This window comes from Coregonus lavaretus (genome assembly GCF_964263955.1).
Source record: "Coregonus lavaretus genome assembly, chromosome: 39".
In the NCBI taxonomy this organism is placed as follows: Eukaryota; Metazoa; Chordata; class Actinopteri; order Salmoniformes; family Salmonidae; genus Coregonus; species Coregonus lavaretus.
Window position 1 is genome coordinate 30,352,664 of NC_140026.1, and position 22,008 is coordinate 30,374,671.

The window sequence follows — 22,008 nt, forward strand, 5'->3', positions numbered from 1 at the left end:
ACAATTCAGGGTTACTCCAAGCAGTTCAGTCTCCTCAACTTGCTCAATTTCCACATTATTTATTACAAGATTTAGTTGAGGTTAAGGGTTTAGTGAATGATTTGTCCCAAATACAATGCTTTTAGTTACAGAAATACTTAGGACTAACTTATTTCTTGCCACCCATTCTAAAACTGACTGCAGCCCTTTTTAAGTGTTGCAGTGTATAGTGTTGAGTAATCCGCATACATAGACACACAGGCTTTACTCAGAGCCAGTGGCATGTCATTAGTAAAGATTGAAAAAAGTAAGGGGCCTAGACAGCTGCACTGGGGAATTCCTGATTCTACCTGGATTATGTTAGAGAGGCTTCCATTAAAGAACACCCACTGTGTTCTGTTAGACAGGTAACTCTCAATCCACAATATAGCAGGGGGTGTAAAGCCATAACACATATGTTTTGTCATCAGCAGACTATGATCGATAATGTCAAAAGCCGCACTGAAGTCTAACAAAACAGCTCCCAATCTTTTTATCATACATTTCTCTCAGCCAATCATCAGTCATTTGTGTTAAATGTCCTTCCCTATAAGCGTGCTGAAAGTCTGTTGTCAATTTGTTTACTGTAAAATAGCATTGTATCTGGTCAAACACAATATTTTCCAAATGTTTACTAAGAGTTGGTAACAGGCTGATTGGTTGGCTATTTGAGCCAGTAAAGGTTTTTTAACTATTCTTGGGCAGCGGAATTACCTTTTCTCCCCTCTAGGTCTGAGGGCACACACTTTATGTAGGCTTAGATTGAAGATATGGCAAATAGGAGTGGCAATATCGTCCGATATTATCCTCAGTAATTTTATTTCCAGGTTGTTTGACCCTGGTGGCTTGTCATTGTTGATAGACAACAATAATTGTTCACCTCTTCCACACTCACTTTTCGGAAATCAAACTTACAATGCTTGTCTTCAATAATCTGGTCAGTTATACTTGGATTTGTAATGTCGGCATTATGGAGCTGAGTTTGCCTTTTTGCAAACTCCAAAGCTTTTTACTATCAGTCTTTATATCATTTATCTTTGCTTCATCGTATAGTTTCTTCTTCTTTTTATTCAGTTTAGTCACATGATTTCTCAATTTGCAGTACGTTTGCCAATCGGTCGTGCAGCCAGACATTTCTTTTGCCTCATCCCTCTCAACCATACATTTTTTTAAATTCCTCATCAATTCATGGGGATTTAGCAGTTTTTACAGTCATTTTCTTAATGGATGCATGCTTATTCGTAACTGGAATAAGCAATTTCATAAATGTGTCAAGTGCAGCATCTGGTTGCTCCTCATTACACACCACAGACCAGCAAATATTCTAATATCCTCAGCATAGGAATCACTACACAATTTATTGTATGACCTCGAATATACTATATTAGGTCCAGCCTTTGGAACTTTGGTTTTCCTAGATATGGCTACTATATTGTGATCACTACATCCGAAGGATTTGGATTCAGATTTAAAGCAGATTTCTGCAGCATTAGTAAAGATGTGGTCAATACATGTTGATTATTTAATTCCTGTGCTGTTTGTAAATACCCTGGTAGGTTGACTGATAACCTGAACCAGGTTGCAGGCACTGGTTACAGTTTGAAGTTTTTTCTTGAGTGGGCAGCTTGATGAAAGCCAGTCAATATTAAGGTCACCCAGAAAATATACCTCTCTGTTGATATCACATACATTATCAAGCATTTTACACATATTATCCAGATACTGACTGTTAGCACTTTATGGTCTATAGCAGCTTCCCACAAGAATGGTGAGGCAGGTGAACCTGTAGCCATATTACTTCAATAGTATTTAACATGAGATCCTCTCTAAGCTTTACAGGAATGTGGCTCTGTACATAGGCCGCAACACCGTCCCTATTGGCATTTCTATATTTTCTGTAGATGTTATAGCCATGCATCGCTACCACTGTATCATCAAATGTATTATCTAAGTGAGTTTCTGATAGTCAGAATATGAATGTCATCTGTTACTAGCAAGTTATTGATTCCATGAACTTTGTTACTTAGGCTATATATGTTAATGTAGGCTATTTTGAGCACTGTTCTGGAATGCTTGATTTTTTTATTGCTTTATTGTCAGAGGTAGACATCACAATGTTATTTACTGTATTTTTGAGCTGATAGTGCAGGGAGAGCTGCATACAGTGGACTTCCTACTAGGGCACACTGTCTCAGTGCTAACAGTATAACGCTGGTCCATAGGCACATGATTACTGTATACAATAGCTGTAGGATCAACAGAGGCATTCATGGGAGTTAAAGGGACATAAATTAAGTTACTATCATTGTGACTGCCAACACCCCTGGGATAATGTACATTTGCTGCAGCATTACCACAACTCAGCAACACAATGATCGGGATTATCTGAGCTGGGGTTGGGTCATTGATAAGTCATTGTCTCAACGCAGCCTTGAAATGTGTGGACAGAGTCCAGGAGCAAAGATGATTTGGATGGACTCCGTCATTCATGTAGAGCATCTTCTGTTTCCAAAAGGTGTCAAAGTAATCTATAAAAGTTATTCCAACAGAGCTACAGTAAACTTTTAGCCAGGTGTGAAATGCTAGTAGCCTGCTGAATCTTTCACACCCACGGCCCAACGATGGTACCGGACCTGAAATAATTGGCAGCTTTTTGGAATTTGTCAGAGCTAGAAACAGTTATTTAAAATACATTTTCAGCAGTTCCGAGGTAGCCCTCCTAATGTCATTTGACCCCACATGGACTACGACAGTGTCAGCTCCCGGCAGCTGTCGCAGAATGGTTGGAAGCAGCCTTGTTTTGTCCTGTACTCGTGCTCCAGGATAGCACAGGGCTTTTTCCCCGGGAACCGAGATGTTTCTTACCATAGAGCTGCCGATGACGACAGCTGGTGCAATGGCTGAGGAGGTCCGGTCGTTCTTTTGACTCGAGTGGTTTTGCAAACCTCTCGAGGACTGAAGGGCAGTGGGGCCCGATGGACCCAAGCCAGCTGTAGTATCCAATCATGAATGATGAGTGAGGAGCTCTGAGGATCTGAACCCAAGGTAGAAGCCACCGGAGAGGGAGACAGAACAGAGGACGAAGGCGCAGGTACCTCCGGATCCGATCTCGAATCGGAAGCCCCCAAGGAAGAAGGCGCCGGAACCTCTGGATCCAGGGCAGCAAAGCTGTTTCTAGTCTAAGTCCGGTCTGGGCTTAACTTCGCCAATTACTCCCCCGTTGCCAGAGGTGAGTGACATATCTCCATGGCTGGTTGGTAGGATGGAGAACAGGAACATCCACCAAGTCATCCAGGAGCATCCTACTAACTCCATTCTCCAGGGAAGGGGGAGACCCCTTTGGGGAGGGATCCCTGCAGAGTACTGGCCAGTCAGCTGTGGAGAGCCGATACGGCGGCGACGCTTCCACCAGGCCAGAGCGGCGTCCGGCTACTGGGGTAGAAGAGAAAGAAAAAGTAGGCGAGCGTGGATTCCCCAGTAGCTTGTGTAAGTCTGCTACTTGTTTGCTAAGAGTAGCCACTTTTCCCCTGTAGTCCTCTTCAAGCAAACAGTTGCTACATTGAAAGTCCGGGAGGTCCACATTGCCCCGGAATAAAGCAAAATAAACACAGTTCCTGCAGCGTTGAATACGTTTGTTAGCGTCCTCCGTTTGAGGCTACAGGCTAGCTAGGCTAGCTAAGCTAGCTGGGCTTCCTTGTCTCTCTATTTGACAGGGAATTCTCAACTTGTCCGAGAGACAATTACACGGCTATTAAAACTGTCAGGCCAATGTAAGCCTACACCAAACACACAATTAATGTGAATGTTTGTAAAATTCACAATGTGAAACATTTATTGTAACTCAGGCTAGTAAAACACGTTTCGTCAACAAGGCTGCATGGGATTTCTGTTAATGCGACTCCGTGCAGCCAATGGCAATGTCCGCTTTATGTATATTGTCAGGAACCGCTTGTGGATTTGACAGCTCTAACACAGTTCCACCTCCAACACTGCCAAAACAATCACTATGCGGATCTCGGCTTAAGAGGATCTGATTTAAAAAGAGCCCTAAGCATAGCTGCCGGTTAAGACCTTGTGAAGGAGTTTAGCAATCAAAGCCCTTTCTGACAGGTCTACTGTGCCCAATATCATAATCTTTAATGAGACTCTTTTGCATATGATTCACCGTTCGTCCTTTACATGAAAGCCACAAGCTTTTATGCAAAATGTAAGCTAATTCAACAGCAGCTAATGCTAAAACAGGCACAGGGCCAGGGGTATCAGACAGAATGGACCACTCCATAAGTTAAAGCAACCCATTACAGCTAAAGTGGTCATCATGATATCGCCAAAATAGCCCAAATACCCTTGCCAAGGTTACTCCGGCGGTTTTGAGTGCGCCCGCTATGGCTGGCCTGTGGTGATGCTTCCGCCCAATCTGGAGGTGTCAGCTGCTAATTCTCAAGGCCATATGGGTGTGAGTGGGTGGGGACGCACAGGCTGTCTGCACTGTTTGTGAAAGGCCATAAGGATGCAGCTTAGTGGAATCCGCTGAGAATTCTCCTTTTGCTGCCCAAAACAGTTTTGGGGCCTTTTTGGACAACCTTTTAAGTAAATACTTCATTGTTGCCTATATTGGCTATGAAGGAACTATAGCAAAACACTCTCTGATCAATAACTTTGTTTTTAGCATTTTGGATATATTATCTGGTCTTCAAGTGTTTGAAACTGTAGGCATCATCGTCTACTAACTCACAGTAGCACTAGTGACCTACTGAGATTCTTTTTGAATTGCAAGGACAGACAGAGCTCCTACAGGCACACAGGCAGGTTAGACCCATAAAACAGAGAATGCATGGTTCTTGAGTACAGTATGGAAGGAGAGAAAGAAGTTAGACTAGCTATATAGACACACAGACACAAACATAGACAAACCAGACAGGACCTACCGACAGCTTGCTCTCATCCTCTGGTGCCCCGGGACTCACAGCCTTCACATCGAACAAAAGAGAGAGGAAAAAGAGAGAGAGGGAGAAAGAGAAAGAGCACATAGATGTGAAGCATGCCTTACAATCCAGAGATAGGCAGATGAAGACAGTAGAGAGACATTAGTGTCGTAGTGATGAGGATTTGACAAGAATGGATTCAAGAGACTGACACCATTGCAGTGCTGTCTACTGTAGGTCACTCATTATCTAGCTGACCAAGATAGGCTCCTGATTAAAAATGTGTTTCTCAGCAGGCTCTTGAGATTCATCAGCCACATGGAAAACCATTCTATTCACAGACCATTTAACTCTGCAGGACCCCAACTGACTCAAACAAAACAGAGGGAAAGGTAAACCTTGCCTAGATGTAAATGACCATGATTTACATGTAAACTAGTACATGTAAAGCAATGACAAACCCGGTTCAAGTCAAGCTAGTACTTTTTCAAAGGAAATTAACTCAAGCTATTCTTAACCCCAAGCTACAGGCCAATCCATGGGGTAAAATGGGGTTAAATGTCACGGATTCAGCCGAGGCTGCTCCTCCTTCTTGCTCGGGCAGGCTTCGGCGTTCGTCGTCCCCGGAGTACTAGCTGCTGCCGATCGATGTTTCGGTGTTTGTCTTGTTTGGTCTTTATTGTTTACACCTGTTTCCCATTATGTTGAATTGTATTCCCTATATTACCCCCTGTCTCTCATTGGTTATTTTGTGTGTGATTGTTCTTTGTCATTTCGGCAGTTGCTTTGTGTTACGGGTCTTTGTGTTTTCCTCCCTGTTTGGAGGTTTGTTGATTTGTACGTTTTTACTGTGTTCAGTAAAGTACGTTGCCAGCCGCTCTGTGTCCTGCGTTTGACTTCGCTGACCGCATACACGTCGCGTGACATTAAAGTAATGGCGGACAAGATGGATGTGTATTATTAATCGGTTCCAACGGTATCATCCCCTTGTGTAAAGCTTATCTACTACAGTTATTCAGGAAATATTTATTTTTGATTATTAAATTGTTTGTCTTGCGTCAACCCAGTTTTGGGCTTCTCAATGTATAGATATAGCACTCCGTTATGCTTTTTTTGTATCGGCATTGTTTAGCATACATGATCCCAATTATAACTCCAAGACGGCGGCAATTTGAAAAAATGAAAAGGTAGATTGGGCTGATTTATTAAAATCTATACAGCGCGCAAAATGATTGGAACATGAAATCGCAATAAAATGTCTGTATTGAATCGCAATACATATAGAATTGTGAAAATTGTGAGAATTGCAATACATATCTTATCGGTACCTAGGTTTTGTGATAAAAATCATATCATGAGGTCCCAGGTAATTCCCAGCCCTAGACGTCATATCTGAATTCCTCCATCTTTATGCACCTTCAGTCCTTCACCATTGAGCCTGATTAATGCCATACAGCAATGCACAACTTGGCTGCCAGAATTTGGGGAGGATATTTTTGCGTCTGTACCTTTCTCACTCATCATTCTTCACGATTCATTCAGGACTATCCGTAATCATGGAGCTAGATGAAGAAGTTGTTCTGGCTGATACAGTGTACAAGCAGTTAACTATTCAACAGCGTCAGAAAGTACAGCACAGACCAGACAGTTAACCGTAAATGTGATACATTTAATAATATACACTGTGTGTACAAAACATTATGAACATTATGATGCTTTCTCCATGACATAGACTGACCAGGTGAAAGCTATGATCCCTTATTGATGTCACTTGTTAAATAACTTGAATAAGTGTAGATGAAGGGGAGGAGACAGATTTAAAAATTATTTTAAAGCCTTAAGAAAATTGAGACATGGATTGTGTATGTATACCATTCAGAGGGTGAATGGGCAAGGCAAAAGGTTTAAGTGCCTTTGAACGGGGTATGGTAGTAGGTGCCAGGCACAGCTGTTTGTTTCAAGAACTGCAACGCTGCTGGGGTTTTCACGCTCAACAGTTTCCCGTGGGTATCAAGAATGGTCCACCACCCAAAGGACATCCAGAAAACATGACACAACTGTGGGAAGCATTGGAGTCAACATGGGCCAGCATACCTGTGGAACACTTTCGACACCTTGTAGAGTCCATGCCCAACAAATTGAGGCTGTTCTGAAGGCAAAGGGGGGAGGTACAACTCAATATTAGGAAGGTGTTCTTAATGTTTTGTGCACTCAGTGTAAACTCAACTCACATTACAACCCGGATCAGTCCCCCCAAAAAGTTTGTTTAAATCAAGGTAAGCACCCTGACAGTAGCCTAAGCACCCTCGCCGTATCTTCTATCCTTTGCCTGACTTTATCAAAGAACTGGACCAATGCACGCAACATGCAACAACAAAAAATAGGGAGTGAACGATTTACGCAAAGCTACAGGCTACATTTTGTGTTAATTTGCATGTGGGATAATTTCAGACAAATGTATGGAATAATTTGTTATCCATTTATTTTCACCTATTTATTAATCCACAGAGACTGTGCTCACCCACAGCATATCGACAGGTAAGACACAGACTAGACGCATTACCCAACTAATTTAGAAAAAAGTCAGACATGAACAAGTAGGGTCAAATGTGTATAAACATAACCTGAAAGGCCACTCAGCAAGGAAGAAGCCACTGCTCCAAAACTGCCATAAAAAAGCCAGACTACGGTTTGCAACAAAAATAGAACCTTTTGGCCATAATGACCATCATTATCAAAGGGGGTTTTGCAAGCCGAAGAACGCCATCCCAACAGTGAAGCACGGGAGTGGCAGCATCATGCTGTGGGGGTGCTTTGCTGCAGGAGGGACTGGTGCACTTCACAAAATAGATGGCATCATGAGGAAGGAAAATTATGTGGATATATTGAAGCAACATCTCAAGACATCAGTCAGGAAGTTAAAGCTTGGTCGAAAATGGGTCTTCCAAATGGACAATGACCCCAAGCATACTTCCAAAGTTGTGGCAAAATGGCTTAAGGACAACAACGTCAAGGTATTGGAGTGGCCATCACAAAGCCCTGACCTCAATCCTATAGAAAATTTGTGGGCAGAACTGAAAAAGCGTGTGCGAGCAAGGAGGCCTACAAACCTGACTCAGTTACACCAGCTCTGTCAGGAGGAATGGGCCAAAATTCACCCAACTTATTGTGGGAAGCTTGTGGAAGGCTACCCAAAACGTTTGACCCAAGTTAAATAATTTAAAGGCAATGCTACCAAATACTAATTGAGTGTATGTAAACTTCTGACCCACTGGGAATGTGATGAAAGAAATAACATCTGAAATAAATCATTCTCTCTACTATTATTCTGACATTTCACATTCTTAAAATAAAGTGGTGATCCTAACTGACCTAAGACAGGGAATTTTTACTAGGATTAAATGTCAGGAAGTGTAAAAAAAAAACTGAGTTTAAATGTATTTGGCTAAGGTGTATGTAAATATCCGACTTCAACTGTGTATATGTATATATATATATATATATATATATAGGCCCACCCAGACCCACCCATGGCTGTGCCCCTGCCCAGTCATGTGAAATCCATAGATTAGGGCCTAATGAATGTATTTAAATTGACTGATGTCCTTATATGAACTGTAATTTAAATTTTTGCCTGTTGCGTTGATATTTTTGTTCAGTATAGTTAGGGTACAATGCTACCAGTCAAAAGTTTGGACACACCTACTCATTCAAGGGTTTTTCTTTATTCTTACTATTTTCTACATGGTAGAATAATAGTGAAGAGATCAAAACTATGAAATAACACATATGGAATCATGTAGTAACAAAAAAGTTTTCAACAAATAAAAATATATTTTCAATTTTAGATTATTCAAAGGAGCCACTCTTTGCCTTGATGACAGCTTTGCACACTCTTGTTGGCTGCTTTTCCTTCACTCTGCAGTCCAACTCATCACAAACCATCTCAATTGGGTTGAGGTCAGGTGATTGTGGAGGACAGGTCACCTGATGCTTTGCTGTTCTTGCCATAATATGGACTTGGTCTTTTACCAAATAGGGCTATCTTCTGTATACCAACCCTACCTTGTCACAACACAACTGATTGGCTTAAACGCATTAAGAAGGAAATAAATTCCACAAATTAACTTTTAACAAGGCACACCTGTTAATTGAAATGCATTCCAGGTGACTACCTCATGAAGCTGGTTGAGAGAATGCCAAGAGTGTGCAAAGCTGTCATCAAGGCAAAAGGTGGCTTCTTTGAAGAATCTCAAATATAACATATATTTTGATTTGTTTAACACTTTTTTGGTTACTACATGATTCCATACAGTGGGGAGAACAAGTATTTGATACACTGCCGATTTTGCAGGTTTTCCTACTTACAAAGCATGTAGAGGTCTGTAATTTTTATCATAGGTACACTTCAACTGTGAGAGACGAAATCTAAAACAAAAATCCAGAAAATCACATTGTATGATTTTTAAGTAATTAATTTACATTTTATTGCATGACATAAGTATTTGATCACCTACCAACCAGTAAGAATTCCGGCTCTCACAGACCTGTTAGTTTTTCTTTAAGAAGCCCTCCTGTTCTCCACTCATTACCTGTATTAACTGCACCTGTCCACACACTCAATCAAACAGACGCCAACCTCTCCACAATAGCCAACACCAGAGAGCTGTGTAAGGACATCAGGGATAAAATTGTAGACCTGCACAAGGCTGGGATGGGCTACAGGACAATAGGCAAGCAGCTTGGTGAAAAGGCAACAACTGTTGGCGCAATTATTAGAAAATGGAAGAAGTTCAAGATGACGGTCAATCACCCTCGGTCTGGGGCTCCATGCAAGATCTCACCTCGTGGGGCATCAATGATCATGACGAAGGTGAGGATCAGCCCAGAACTACACGGCAGGACCTGGTCAATGACCTGAAGAGAGCTGGGACCACAGTCTCAAAGAAAACCATTAGTAACACACTACGCCGTCATGGATTAAAATCCTGCAACGCACGCAAGGTCCCCCTGCTCAAGCCAGCGCATGTCCAGGCCCGTCTGAAGTTTGCCAATGACCATCTGGATGATCCAGAGGAGGAATGGGAGAAGGTCATGTGGTCTGATGAGACAAAAATATAGCTTTTTGGTCTAAACTCCACTTGCCGTGTTTGGAGGAAGAAGAAGGATGAGTACAACCCCAAGTACACCATCCCAACCGTGAAGCATGGAGGTGGAAACATCATTCTTTGGGGATGCTTTTCTGCAAAGAGGACAAGACGACTGCACCGTATTGAGGGGAGGATGGATGGGGCCATGTATCGCGAGATCTTGGCCAACAACCTCCTTCCCTCAGTAAGAGCATTGAAGATGGGTCGTGGCTGGGTCTTCCAGCATGACAACGACCCGAAACACACAGCCAGGGCAACTAAGGAGTGGCTCCGTAAGAAGCATCTCAAGGTCCTGGAGTGGCCTAGCCAGTCTCCAGACCTGAACCCAATAGAAAATCTTTGGAGGGAGCTGAAAGTCCGTATTGCCCAGCGACAGCCCCGAAACCTGAAGGATCTGGTGAAGGTCTGTATGGAGGAGTGGGCCAAAATCCCTGCTGCAGTGTGTGCAAACCTGGTCAAGACCTACAGGAAACGTATGGTCTCTGTAATTGCAAACAAAGGTTTCTGTACCAAATATTAAGTTCTGCTTTTCTGATGTATCAAATACTTATGTCATGCAATAAAATGCAAATGAATTACTTAAAAATCATACAATGTGATTTTCTGGATTTTTGTTTTAGATTCCGTCTCTCACAGTTGAAGTGTACTACCTATGATAAAAAGTACAGACCTCTACATGCATTGTAAGTAGAAAAACCTGCAAAATCGGCAGTGTATCAAATACTTGTTCTCCCCACTGTATGTGTTATTTCATAGTTTTGATGTCTTCACTATTACTATACAAAGTAGAAAATAGTAAAAATAAAGACAAACCCTTGAATGAGTAGGTGTGTCCAAACTTTTGACTGGTGCATTCCGAAAATATTCAGACCCCTTGACTTTTTCCACATTTTGTTACGTTTCATGAGCTGAAATAACATTAAAAAAACCTACCTTTTTAAGGAATACCTGGAATAGTATTAAAGTAATCCTTCTACTCCCCCCCCCCCCACCCCCCAAGAAAAAAAGAAAAAAAGAAAAAATGGCTATCATAAATTGAATGCACCAATTTGTAAGTCGCTCTGGATAAGAGCGTCTGCTAAATGACGTAAATGTAAAATGTAAATAAAATATCCCCGAAATGTTCTATATGCACAAAAAGCTTATTTCTCTAAAATTTTGTGCACAAATTTGTTTACATCCCTGTCAATGAGCATTTCTCCTTTGCCAAGATAATCAATCCACCTGACAGGAGTGGCATATCAAGAAGCTGATTAAATAAGTGGGTGGGCCTATGCCCTCCCAGATCCACCCATGGCTGTGCCCCTGCCCAGTCATGTGAAATCCATAGATTAGGGCCTAATTAATGTATTTAAATTGATTGATGTCCTTATATGAACTGTAACTTAAATTGTTGCATGTTGCGTTGATATTTTTGTTCAGTATAGTTAGGGTACAATGCGTATAAAATTTGTATATTTATGTTGTATTTACAAGGTGCATTTGTAAAAGAGACCTATGTCTCAATATGTCTTCCCTGGTAAAATAAAAGTTAAATTAAAATAATACATAAAATGAAATGAAAAAACTGTGAATCTAATTGTTTCCTAAAAAAACACAATGAATAAGTATTGAAATATTGATATTGATAACGTCCTTGAGATAATAATAATAATAATAATAATAATAATAATAATAATAATAATAATCCTAATAATTTGGTTCCTTAAAGCGTAGGCTGCTGATTTTTTGTCATTACATTATTTAATTAATTTACATACTCACTGCATTAACAATAACTCTATCCATAGCAACCCCTCTAAACATGGAAGAGCTGCATTTCCCACAGTGAAATCTCTTTATAATGTGTGCTCGGGCTGAGGGTTGGTAGGCAAGCAATGCATTGTCAAACCAGTTTAACCAAACTCCTAATATATTTTTATAATTTTCTATGACAGGATAGGAGCAGAAGCAGGGAGACTCCACTACCTTCTGAGGAGGTCCGGTCACACAAATTTCCTAGGTGGTCCGGAGGGATGTTATAATTTATCATTGTAAGAATAAACCCCCACATCGCAACCAATGCGATCTCAAACTGTTCAAACTGTTCACACCCCTTTTGTTGGCAGAGAGAGTATTTAGCAATTTTAAAGGTCATTTTCTGCAATTCTACAGATTTTGCCATGGGGTGGAGAGAACATTTTGCAGTTTTAAAGCTAATTTCCTGCCATTCTACACATATGTACATATGATACCAGAATGACTCAACAAAATCAACGTGGGCCCTGGGGGTCGAGGCGCCTGGGCATGTAATCTGGCCATGATAACTACAAGATTTAGATAGCTGGTTAGGCTAATTTACCTACATAGCTAACATGCACTAGTTGATCAACTGGACATTTCTGACAGGTTATAAATAGCTCTCTAAGGTCTGTCAGTGAATGACATAACAAGAGGAAAACTCCCAATGCACTACCAAAAAATTATTCAGTCGGGACCCGCGGTCCGTATTGACCCCATTCTGGGTGCGGATCCAGACTGCGATCCGCTTGTTTAGTATGGCTGTTTAGTATGGCTGGAATAGAGGGAGTAGAAGTGAGGGATCGAATGAGGATCCCCGCCGCAGGGTTCCAACACCTAAACATTTTATCTAACAAAAGGACCTGGAGATCCCTTTTAGTCCAGATTCATCAGGACTGAACTGCTAAAACCTTCCTTCGTCATTCCATATCTTTTGAATAATCCCTGATTTTAAAATAAATCCACTTAAATTATCTGTACCTTTGTTAAAGGCAACCCAGATAGGCAGATGGAACAGGAGAATATGCCAGATAATACTGCTTTGCTCATTAAGCCAGTGTTAAATATCATGACTAATAATCACATAGGGAGATTAGCATGTCCTCTGGAGTCACTGTGCATGCTAATCCCGACAGCTCTGATCCCAGTTCTTATGTAATGTCACATCAGGATCATTCCTGGAAACGGATTATGGAGTATTATGTGTAAAACAGACGTCCTGTTCCTCCTGTGCAACTTCCGCTGTCCATTAAAAGTCCTTAAAGTAGAGGAATCGTAGTGATGGTGATCTGAATTTCACATCCACTCATTCAAATATGAGTGGATTAGCTCGGGGGACAGCAGTAGCCTAGAGGTTAAGGAGGTGGACTTCCGGTTGCTGGTTCAAGCCTGGGGCCGGGCGACACAAAAATGGGAATGGAACTGAACTGACAGCTGGAAGGCTGCCGGTCTCTGATACCATGTATAGGGCTCTGCGTTTTGGGCAATTAAATGAGGCACTGTGCTGTTGCCGGCATCTACAGCATTATCCCGCTAGTGTCTCCAATCAATTAATCAATCAATGTCTGTTTGTGCACGTGTTTTGATGGGGGTGTCACTTGAGCCAGGGGAGGTGCAACTCTGCAAATCTTGATCTCACAAAACATATTATTTGGCAGGGAATACTATTTGTAGATCTGTGATTCTATACCTCACTTTGCTCACACTGATCCTCTCCAACATTTACATTTACATTTACAAACTCAATCTCTGGTAATCGGAAATGGTAAAAATTGGTAAATTACGGGCAGTTAAAGAGGAAAGTCAATGAAACCAACCATGGAAGTACAAAGAATTCAAGATCAGAATATCGCTTGAAAAAAGAATGCGTCAATACCCCGCTGGGATGCTCGTTGCAGGTAACAATAATACAGTATATTCTGCAAAACTATTACAATACCTTAGACTACAAAATGAAATGTACAATAGACCGCCACCTGAAGTCAATAAATAAAACAAATGAAAATGTCACGCCCTGGCTCTGGGGACTCTTATATGTTGAGCCAGGGTGTGGATTTTCTATGTGTGATTTTCTATGTTGTGTTCTAGTTCGTGTTTTCTATGTTGGCCAGGGTGGTTCCCAATCAGAGGCAGCTGATTCTCATTGTCTCTGATTGGGAACCATACTTAGGCAGCCTGTTGGCACTAGTTATTTGTGGGATCTTGTTCTGTATAGGTTTGTGTTGGTGAACCTTTAGACTTCACGTATCGTTTTGTTGTTGGTGTCTAGTACTCATTAAAAGATGTACGCCTATCACGCTGCGCCTTGGTCTGCCTCTTACAACGATCGTGACAGAAGATCCCACCATCATAGGACCAAGCAGCGTGTGCAGGAGCAAACGCCGGGTATGGAACAGGAGGTTACTCTGGTAGATGTCCTCCTTGGTTGGGGGAGAATCACAGAGGAGGAGGCCGTCCGCTACCGGAGGGCGATGAGGGAGGATGCCCATGCAGGAGAGGAGAAGCGGCGCCAACCGGGCCGTCGTCGGACAGGCGAGAGGCAACCCCAAGTAATTTTTTGGGGGGGGCACACGGCATTGACGACGGGGATGCTGGAGGCAGCTACAGGACGTATCGGCAGATTAGGAGAGGAGGCCACCAGGTTTGGGGGGCTGGAAGGGAGGTTGGCGGAGCCTAGAGGTAGAGCAGAGCCAACTCCCCATACTCAGGCTAGGCAGCGTGAGACTGGGCAGGTTCCGAGTTATGCGGAGCTGCGTACTGTGCCGCGAGTGGTCCGGCACCGTCCTGTACGTCCTGTGCTAGCACCACGCACGTGTCGTGCTAAGGTGGGCATGCAGCCAGGACGGAGTGTGCCGGCTCAACGCTCGTGGCCTCCAGTACCCCTCCTCTGTCCCGGATATCCTGCGCCAGTGCCACGTGCTGTAGTGCCAGTACGAGTGCACAGCCATGTACGTCCTGTGCTGATGCCTCACACAGAGTGTGTAGAAATAGGCATTCAGCCAGGACGGGTTGTGTCAGCTCTTCGCTCCAGACCTCCAGTCCGTCTCCACAGTCCAGTCCGGCCTGTTCCTGCTCCCCGCACCAAGCCAGTGGTGCGCGTCGTCAGCCCGGTCCGGCCCGTTACTGCTCCCCGCACCAAGCCAGTGGTGCGCGTCGTCAGCCCGGTCCGGCCCGTTCCTGCTCCCCGCACCAACCCAGTGGTGCGCGTCGTCAGCCCGGTCTGGCCCGTTCCTGCTCCCCGCACCAAGCCAGTGGTGCGCGTCGCCAGCCCGGTCCGGCCCGTTCCTGCTCCCCGCACCAAGCCAGTGGTGCGCGTCGCCAGCCCGGTTCGGCCTGTTCCTGCTCCCCGCACCAAGCCTGTGGTGCGCGTCGCTAGCCCGGTCCGGCCTGTTCCTGCTCCCCGCACCAAGCCAGTGGTGCGCGTCGCCAGCCCGGTCCGGCCTGTTCCTGCTCCCCGCACCAAGCCAGTGTTGCGCGTCGTCAGCCCGGTTCGGCCTGTACCTGCTCCCCGCACCAAGCGAGCCTGAGCAATCCAAGCGGGCCAGACCAGACCAGGGGCGCTACGGGGGGGTACCGAGAGAGTGGTGGTCACTCCCGGAGCCGGATCCGCCTCCGAGGCGGAATGCCCACCCGGCCCCTCCCCTGTTGGGTTTGGTTGGCGCGGTCGCAGTCCGCGCCTTTGGGTGGGGGTACTGTCACGCCCTGGCTCTGGGGACTCTTATATGTTGAGCCAGGGTGTGGATTTTCTATGTGTGATTTTCTATGTTGTGTTCTAGTTCGTGTTTTCTATGTTGGCCAGGGTGGTTCCCAATCAGAGGCAGCTGATTCTCGTTGTCTCTGTTTGGGAACCATACTTAGGCAGCCTGTTGGCACTAGTTATTTGTGGGATCTTGTTCTGTATAGGTTTGTGTTGGTGAACCTTTAGACTTCACGTATCGTTTTGTTGTTGGTGTCTAGTACTCATTAAAAGATGTACGCCTATCACGCTGCGCCTTGGTCTGCCTCTTACAACGATCGTGACAGAAAAAGCATCTCCATAATTACAGATTAATCCAATGACGCAAATGACCAATAGCCTATGTTCTTCTTATGTTGTGTGTCTTCCAAAAAAGAGCTGGATGAAGAAGTAAAAGTTGTTCTGGCTGTTAAAGTGTATTTACAGTCAGTTAATATTCAACAGTGTTGGAAACTACAGCACAGACCAGTTCATCGTAAAAGTGTGGATACATTTAATCAGGTCATAGATAAACTCAACTCATATTACAACCCAGATCAGTGCAAAAGAAAGTTTGTTTCAATCAACTAGATCCCCAACTTAAGGCAATAAGGATTTTTGATCGCCAACAAGTGATCAGTTTGAAAGTAAGCACCCTCCAGTTATATTCTATTCCTGGCCTGGTTTCATCAAAGAATGTTACGCAGAACTGGACCAATACACGCAGCATGCAAACCAAAATGTGGATTGAACGATTTATGCAACTGTAGGTTACTTTTTCAACCAATAAGCAGTGTACATTTTGTGCTAATTTGCCTGTGAGATAATGGAAGACAAATTTAATGGAATAATTATCTGAGACAGTGACCTGTAGACTTCCAGTCATTGTGCTAGTTAGCAATGGCTCGCGAAACTACCTTCAATTTTCTTCAAACTGCACGCAGAGACATAAAAATGTTATCTCTGAGTTCATAGAAAAAAAAGGTTTAATTATACAAATCTCGCACTATCCCTTTAATACAGTAATACTTTTCTATCTGCAATAATTTATTTACAGTATTGGTCATGTGCTGGTCTCTGTACACAGTATTGCCATCAGTAATACCAAATGACCAATACTGTATGTATACACGTTATGCTTGCGGTTGCTATCAAATCAAGCTCTTGGTTGTCTAAAATTGGTGAAACGATAAAGTATCATAGTCTAACCAGATGCCAAAGGCTAGCTCTCTTTTCAATGTGAAGATGGGAGGCCTGGTTTCTAATCCAAGATGTTGTTGTGAATAGCCTGCAGAGGTCGACCAGCACGTGCGTACAGTGCTGCTGTCTGTCACAGGCTGACAGTCGCACCTCTAAGAACTGTCTAGATGCGCTGCATCTGCATTTTTTATTTGTTTTAACCTTTATTTTGACAGGGAGTCAATGCTGAGACCAAGGTCTCTGTTCCAGATTAGCCCTGTTTAGCACAACTATACATATCAAAATAAAATATACACATTAAACTACACACATAGACATAAAGCTGTTGAGCAGCAAGACTGAGCTGTTTTTCGCCTCTGCCACAAGGCTTCTTAGATTTGCCTAGAGAAGATAATAATAATGATCTTCAAGGAAAGGCACAACAAGTCAAGAAGCCACCCACTTGCTAATTAGTAGCCCCTTCATTTTTCTAACATGCAGAACTAATTACAGGAGCTGCCACATCACTGATTTCCCACAACGCAATGCTCCACGTGCCCACCAGAACTAAGCCAAAATTGCTCTCCCTCCAATCAGGCTGCTCTTGTTGATTGGAGGCAAGATAAATAATGCTGTGTCATTTTCAGAAATGCATGCTTCAAGCAAATACATTTATTGATCAGTATGAACCGTATTAGTACATTGGTTCACAGGCAATAAATCGGTTGATGTTGCTGTTTTTATGGATGATTCTGCTGCAAAACCTACTTCCCCCTGAGGGATAGTAACACTTTCTACTACTATTACTACTATTTCTACTGGGCAGTGGTGTAAAGTACTTAAGTAGTGGTCCTCTGTAGCTCAGCTGGTAGAGCACAGCGCTTGTAATGCCAAGGTAGTGGGTTCGATCCCCGGGACCACCCATACACAAAAAAAATGTATGCACGCATGACTGTAAGTCGCTTTGGATAAAAGCGTCTGCTAAATGGCTTATTATTATTATAAGTAAAAATACTTTAAAGTGCTACTTAAGTAGTTTTTTTGGGGTATCTGTACTTTACTTTACTATTTATATTTTTGACAACTTTTACTTTTACTTCTCTACATTCCTTAAGAAAATATTGTACATATTACTCCATACATTTTCCCTGACACCCAAAAGTACTCGTTATATTTTGAATGCTTAGCAGGACAGGAAAATGGTTCAATTCACACACTTATCAACAGAACATCCCTGGTCATCCCTACTGATATCTGAATGTTGGAGTGTGCCCCTGGCTATCCGTAAATAAAAAAAACAAGAAAATGGTGCCATCTGGTTTGCTTAATATAAGAAATGTTTAATGATTTCTACTTTTACTTTTGATACTTAAGTATATTTTAAACCAAATACTTTTAGACTTTTACTCAAGTAGAATTTTACTGGGTGACTTTTACTTGAGTCATTTTCTATTAAGGTATCTTTACTTTCACTGAAGTATGACAATTGGGTACTTTTTCCACCACTGCTACTGGGCATTTCCATCTAAAAGGACAAATGAGCACCAACATGTGAAGTTCATATGAGCATGTCAAATTGGGTGTCAAATAAAAGCTAACAGTCTATTTTTGTATTTATTAAGGCATACATATTCATTTTTCAACCATTTTCCATCCTAAAAATTAGGAAAAAGCAAAGGCTTTGATATCTGGTCAAACAGATGGAAAAGGAGTGTTAGACAACATCTACCAGAATAAGTCTTAAAAGGTAATAGATATACATCAAAACACAATATCAACACATATTTTGTTTTGGAGATATGATTTGCCTTCTGTAAGTTTAAGAACCATTGCGCTCTCTCTCTCTCTCTCTCTCTCTCTCTCTCTCTCTCTCTCTCTCTCTCTCTCTCTCTCTCTCTCTCTCTCTCTCTCTCTCTCTCTCTCTCTCTCTCTCTCTCTCTCTCTCTCTCTCTCTCTCTCTCTCTCTCTCTCTCTCTCTCTCTCTCTCTCGCGCTCTCTCTCTCTCTGCTCTCTGCTCTCCGCTCTACTGTGGTGTCCAAACTGATTGTTTCAGATTTGACCTGATCAAATCAAATGTATTGGTCACATACACATATTTAGCAGATGTTATTGCGGGTGTAGCGGACCAACCAAATGTGGCCTTGTTTGGGGGTGGAGCTCATTACAATAATAGCGAGCGTGTAGAATCATACCCAAATATGCAAAAAAAGGATATTGCATATTTCTACCTTTGTGTACCTATTCAGGATACATCACCATGAAGAGAATGATATTCATATCCATAATTATGCATTTCTGTAGAGTACAGATAAGCAACCCATTATCTAATTCCGTTACCATAATGTAAATCCACTTCACCTACTGTAGTTCAATAAGTCCTTTTTTTACACAAGGTGTCGTCATAGCTGACACCCCATTCTTTCTGCAGACATCTTTGAATCTTAATTCGGAGCAGACATTTAACTGAGTTATTGGAAAGGTGGTTGCATAAAAAACCGAGGGAGATTTTACTGTAATTCTGTTACCAAACTTTGCGTCTGCACAGTTCTTCCAGTAAATGTGTTTTTGTGAAATACATTTTCAGTGTAAATTGTTCAAAGTAGTCCTTGTGCATAGAGTTGTATGGTTTGTTAAACTTTCAAATCAAAGTTTTTTGTTTATCATCCATTTTAAAGTGAAAAATCTGAGTGAAAGCGTAATTCCATTACTGTGCAATTGCCCTACTACTACTACTGTTGCTGTTGCTGCTACTACTACTACTACAAAGAGTGTGAACTACATGGGAATGACAGTGATGCATAAACAAAGTCAGTGGGAGATAAGAAAACAGTAGTCTTCCAGTAAATGCCCATTCTTTCACAATCATCATTCAGGGCCATTGTCCTGACATATCCCTACCTGAAGAAGATCTAAGTCATGCCTCAGGCGCATGCAAGATATCCTTTCAATGGCCAGCCTCCACTTGCACTGTTGAGCTGTTGGTCCACCTTTTTAGTTAGGGCTATAATATACATTTTATAATAATTGTTGTTGGTTATTTGACCCAAAAGTATCTGCCTTGTTGGCAAAGTCTGGTCGACCGGCAACACTCTCATCTCCGGACCACACAAGCCCCCCTGGCGACGGGGTTTCAAGCCCCATCTTAGCCCCTACTAACCTTGTCTCCCTCTCTATACATTACCACTAACCTGTCTTTAAAAAAATTAAAGGGGATCAGTTCCAAACTCTTTTTTTTTGCCTTTGGTTTTAGTTCCACTGTATTATCAGTACAAATCTAACATGATCGTGAAATACTATTGTTATTGTCCCTCTGTGGTCTCCATGTTGAGGCAGCACTTTTTGGGACGACATGTCGTTGGCTCATCTGTCACTTTATCCCAACAGCATTTCCTGTTGCTTTGTCAGCATGTCAGTTCACGGTCATCTCCAATGAGGGTCGCAGACAGCAAACTTTACCTCGGCGCAGAGGAAGCATCAGGAAGCCCTGTCTCTATCAGCAGCAGAGACACATCCCTTCGCGATGAACACTGAGCATGTGAACCCACCTAGAATCCCCTACCACCCCCCACGTACAGTACACCCCCCCCCCCCATGAACAATTTGTAATTTCATACTGGAGGATACCTTCCAGGATGCTTTTACAGTGGCTACACTAGCTAATACGACCAGGCTTTCAAAATAGCCAGCATCGATTGAGCTTCCAGTTTCTCATTCGTCTCGGTTCTTCACCTTGAGTATCCTTGCCACATGTGACGCTGAAGCTTGAAAAAATACCCAGGCCAGCAGGATTGCTTTACATGCATCTAAGAGGAAAATGCAACTAAATCTGGATGTTATGATCTATTTGACATTTCCCGTTTGATTTGAAATTCAATTATCAAAGAGAGGCCCTGCCCCTCATATTATTCAAATTGAAATCCCACTGGGCACACACTGGTTGAATCAACGTTGTTTCCATGTCATTTCAATGAATTATGTTGAACCAACGTGGAATAGACGTTGAATTGACGTCTGTGCCCTGTGGGATAAGCCAATACGGTCTGCCTACTGTCTAAAATTATGGATTTGAGGCTTTCTGTATTGCACTGTATTGTCTTGTGTCTTAGACCTAATCAAGATTAAACATTCCAAGGATATTCTGAGATGAAGCGGTCAAAAATGCATTTGTATCACCCTGGTCCAGTGTTTGATGTTTGGTTATACAATACATTGTGATACCATGATAAAGAGAACACCTGCACAATTAAAGCAAAATCATTGTGTAGACACAGAATTTAATATAACATTATAAATGGAGGAGGACTGACTGCAATCCAGGGTTTCTCTAGCCTACTTCTTGCTAGACTTGCAAACAGCTAAAGTATAATTTCAGGGCATTGAAACAATCAATTGAAACGGCCTCCATTGAAGACGCCAGTTTAAGCTTAAGCCAATGCTCTTCATGATCATGGCCCCCACTCCCAGGCCACTTCAGAACACACACTCATTAAGCATCAAAGGGAGTGAAGCAGCTCACGGTCTGGACCTATTCGGATTCGCTTCTCTGCAAGAGCTGGAGTCCGGCAGACCATATTTTTGTTTGCCTTTACGGGCCAAGTGGTTTGACCTGTTTGAACAGTCCTCTGGTTGCCTTAATAATGACCATATAGGATTTAAACAGTTCAAATCTCGCAAGGAGGGAAATTGTACAGGCAGTACAAGAGCCACCCCAATGGGGCAGGGGCTGCTGTCCATGGTTCTGAAGAAAATATTGGGCCCTTTGCAGAGTCCGTACTAAGGCAGCGTTTGTTTGACTGCAGCTGCTCTGCGGTGCATTTTGGACATGAAGACAATTTGTGGGGAGAGGCTATATGGACACTCATGGTGAACAAATCGATAGCATATGTTGCGCAGCTGAGAGCTGACTGAACCGAATCACACAGACCAACTTTCTTTGGGAGGGGGGTCTATCTAATGAAGCCAGACCCTATTGGTTTGACCAAATGTTTTCAGCAACTGATATTGTTGAATTCGGTTGTCATATTGGCAGACTCGCTAGCAATAAACTATTTAGCTAGCTTCTAGTCTAGTTTTTTATATGCAATGCGATCTCCTCGACTACTGTAATCAACAGTGTGTGTCCTGACAAGACAGCAACTTATCTGTCCTGAGTGGCGCAGTGGTCTAAGGCACTGCATCGCAGTGCTAACTGTGCCACTAGAGATCCTGGTTCGAATCCAGGCTCTGTCGCAGCCGGCCGCGA

General features: G+C 42.7%; 1 protein-coding gene across 1 annotated transcript in view; it reads right to left on the reverse strand.

The window, feature by feature from the left end:
* Positions 1-22,008, reverse strand: part of LOC311113064 (sodium/potassium/calcium exchanger 2-like) — a gene marked incomplete at both ends in the record, with an annotated part of 168,717 nt that overhangs the window by 100,664 nt on the left and 46,045 nt on the right. The window contains one exon of the mRNA XM_084156202.1: positions 4,947-4,988. Coding sequence (XP_084012328.1) covers positions 4,947-4,988 — 42 coding nt within the window. The remainder of the gene's footprint in view (positions 1-4,946; positions 4,989-22,008) is intronic.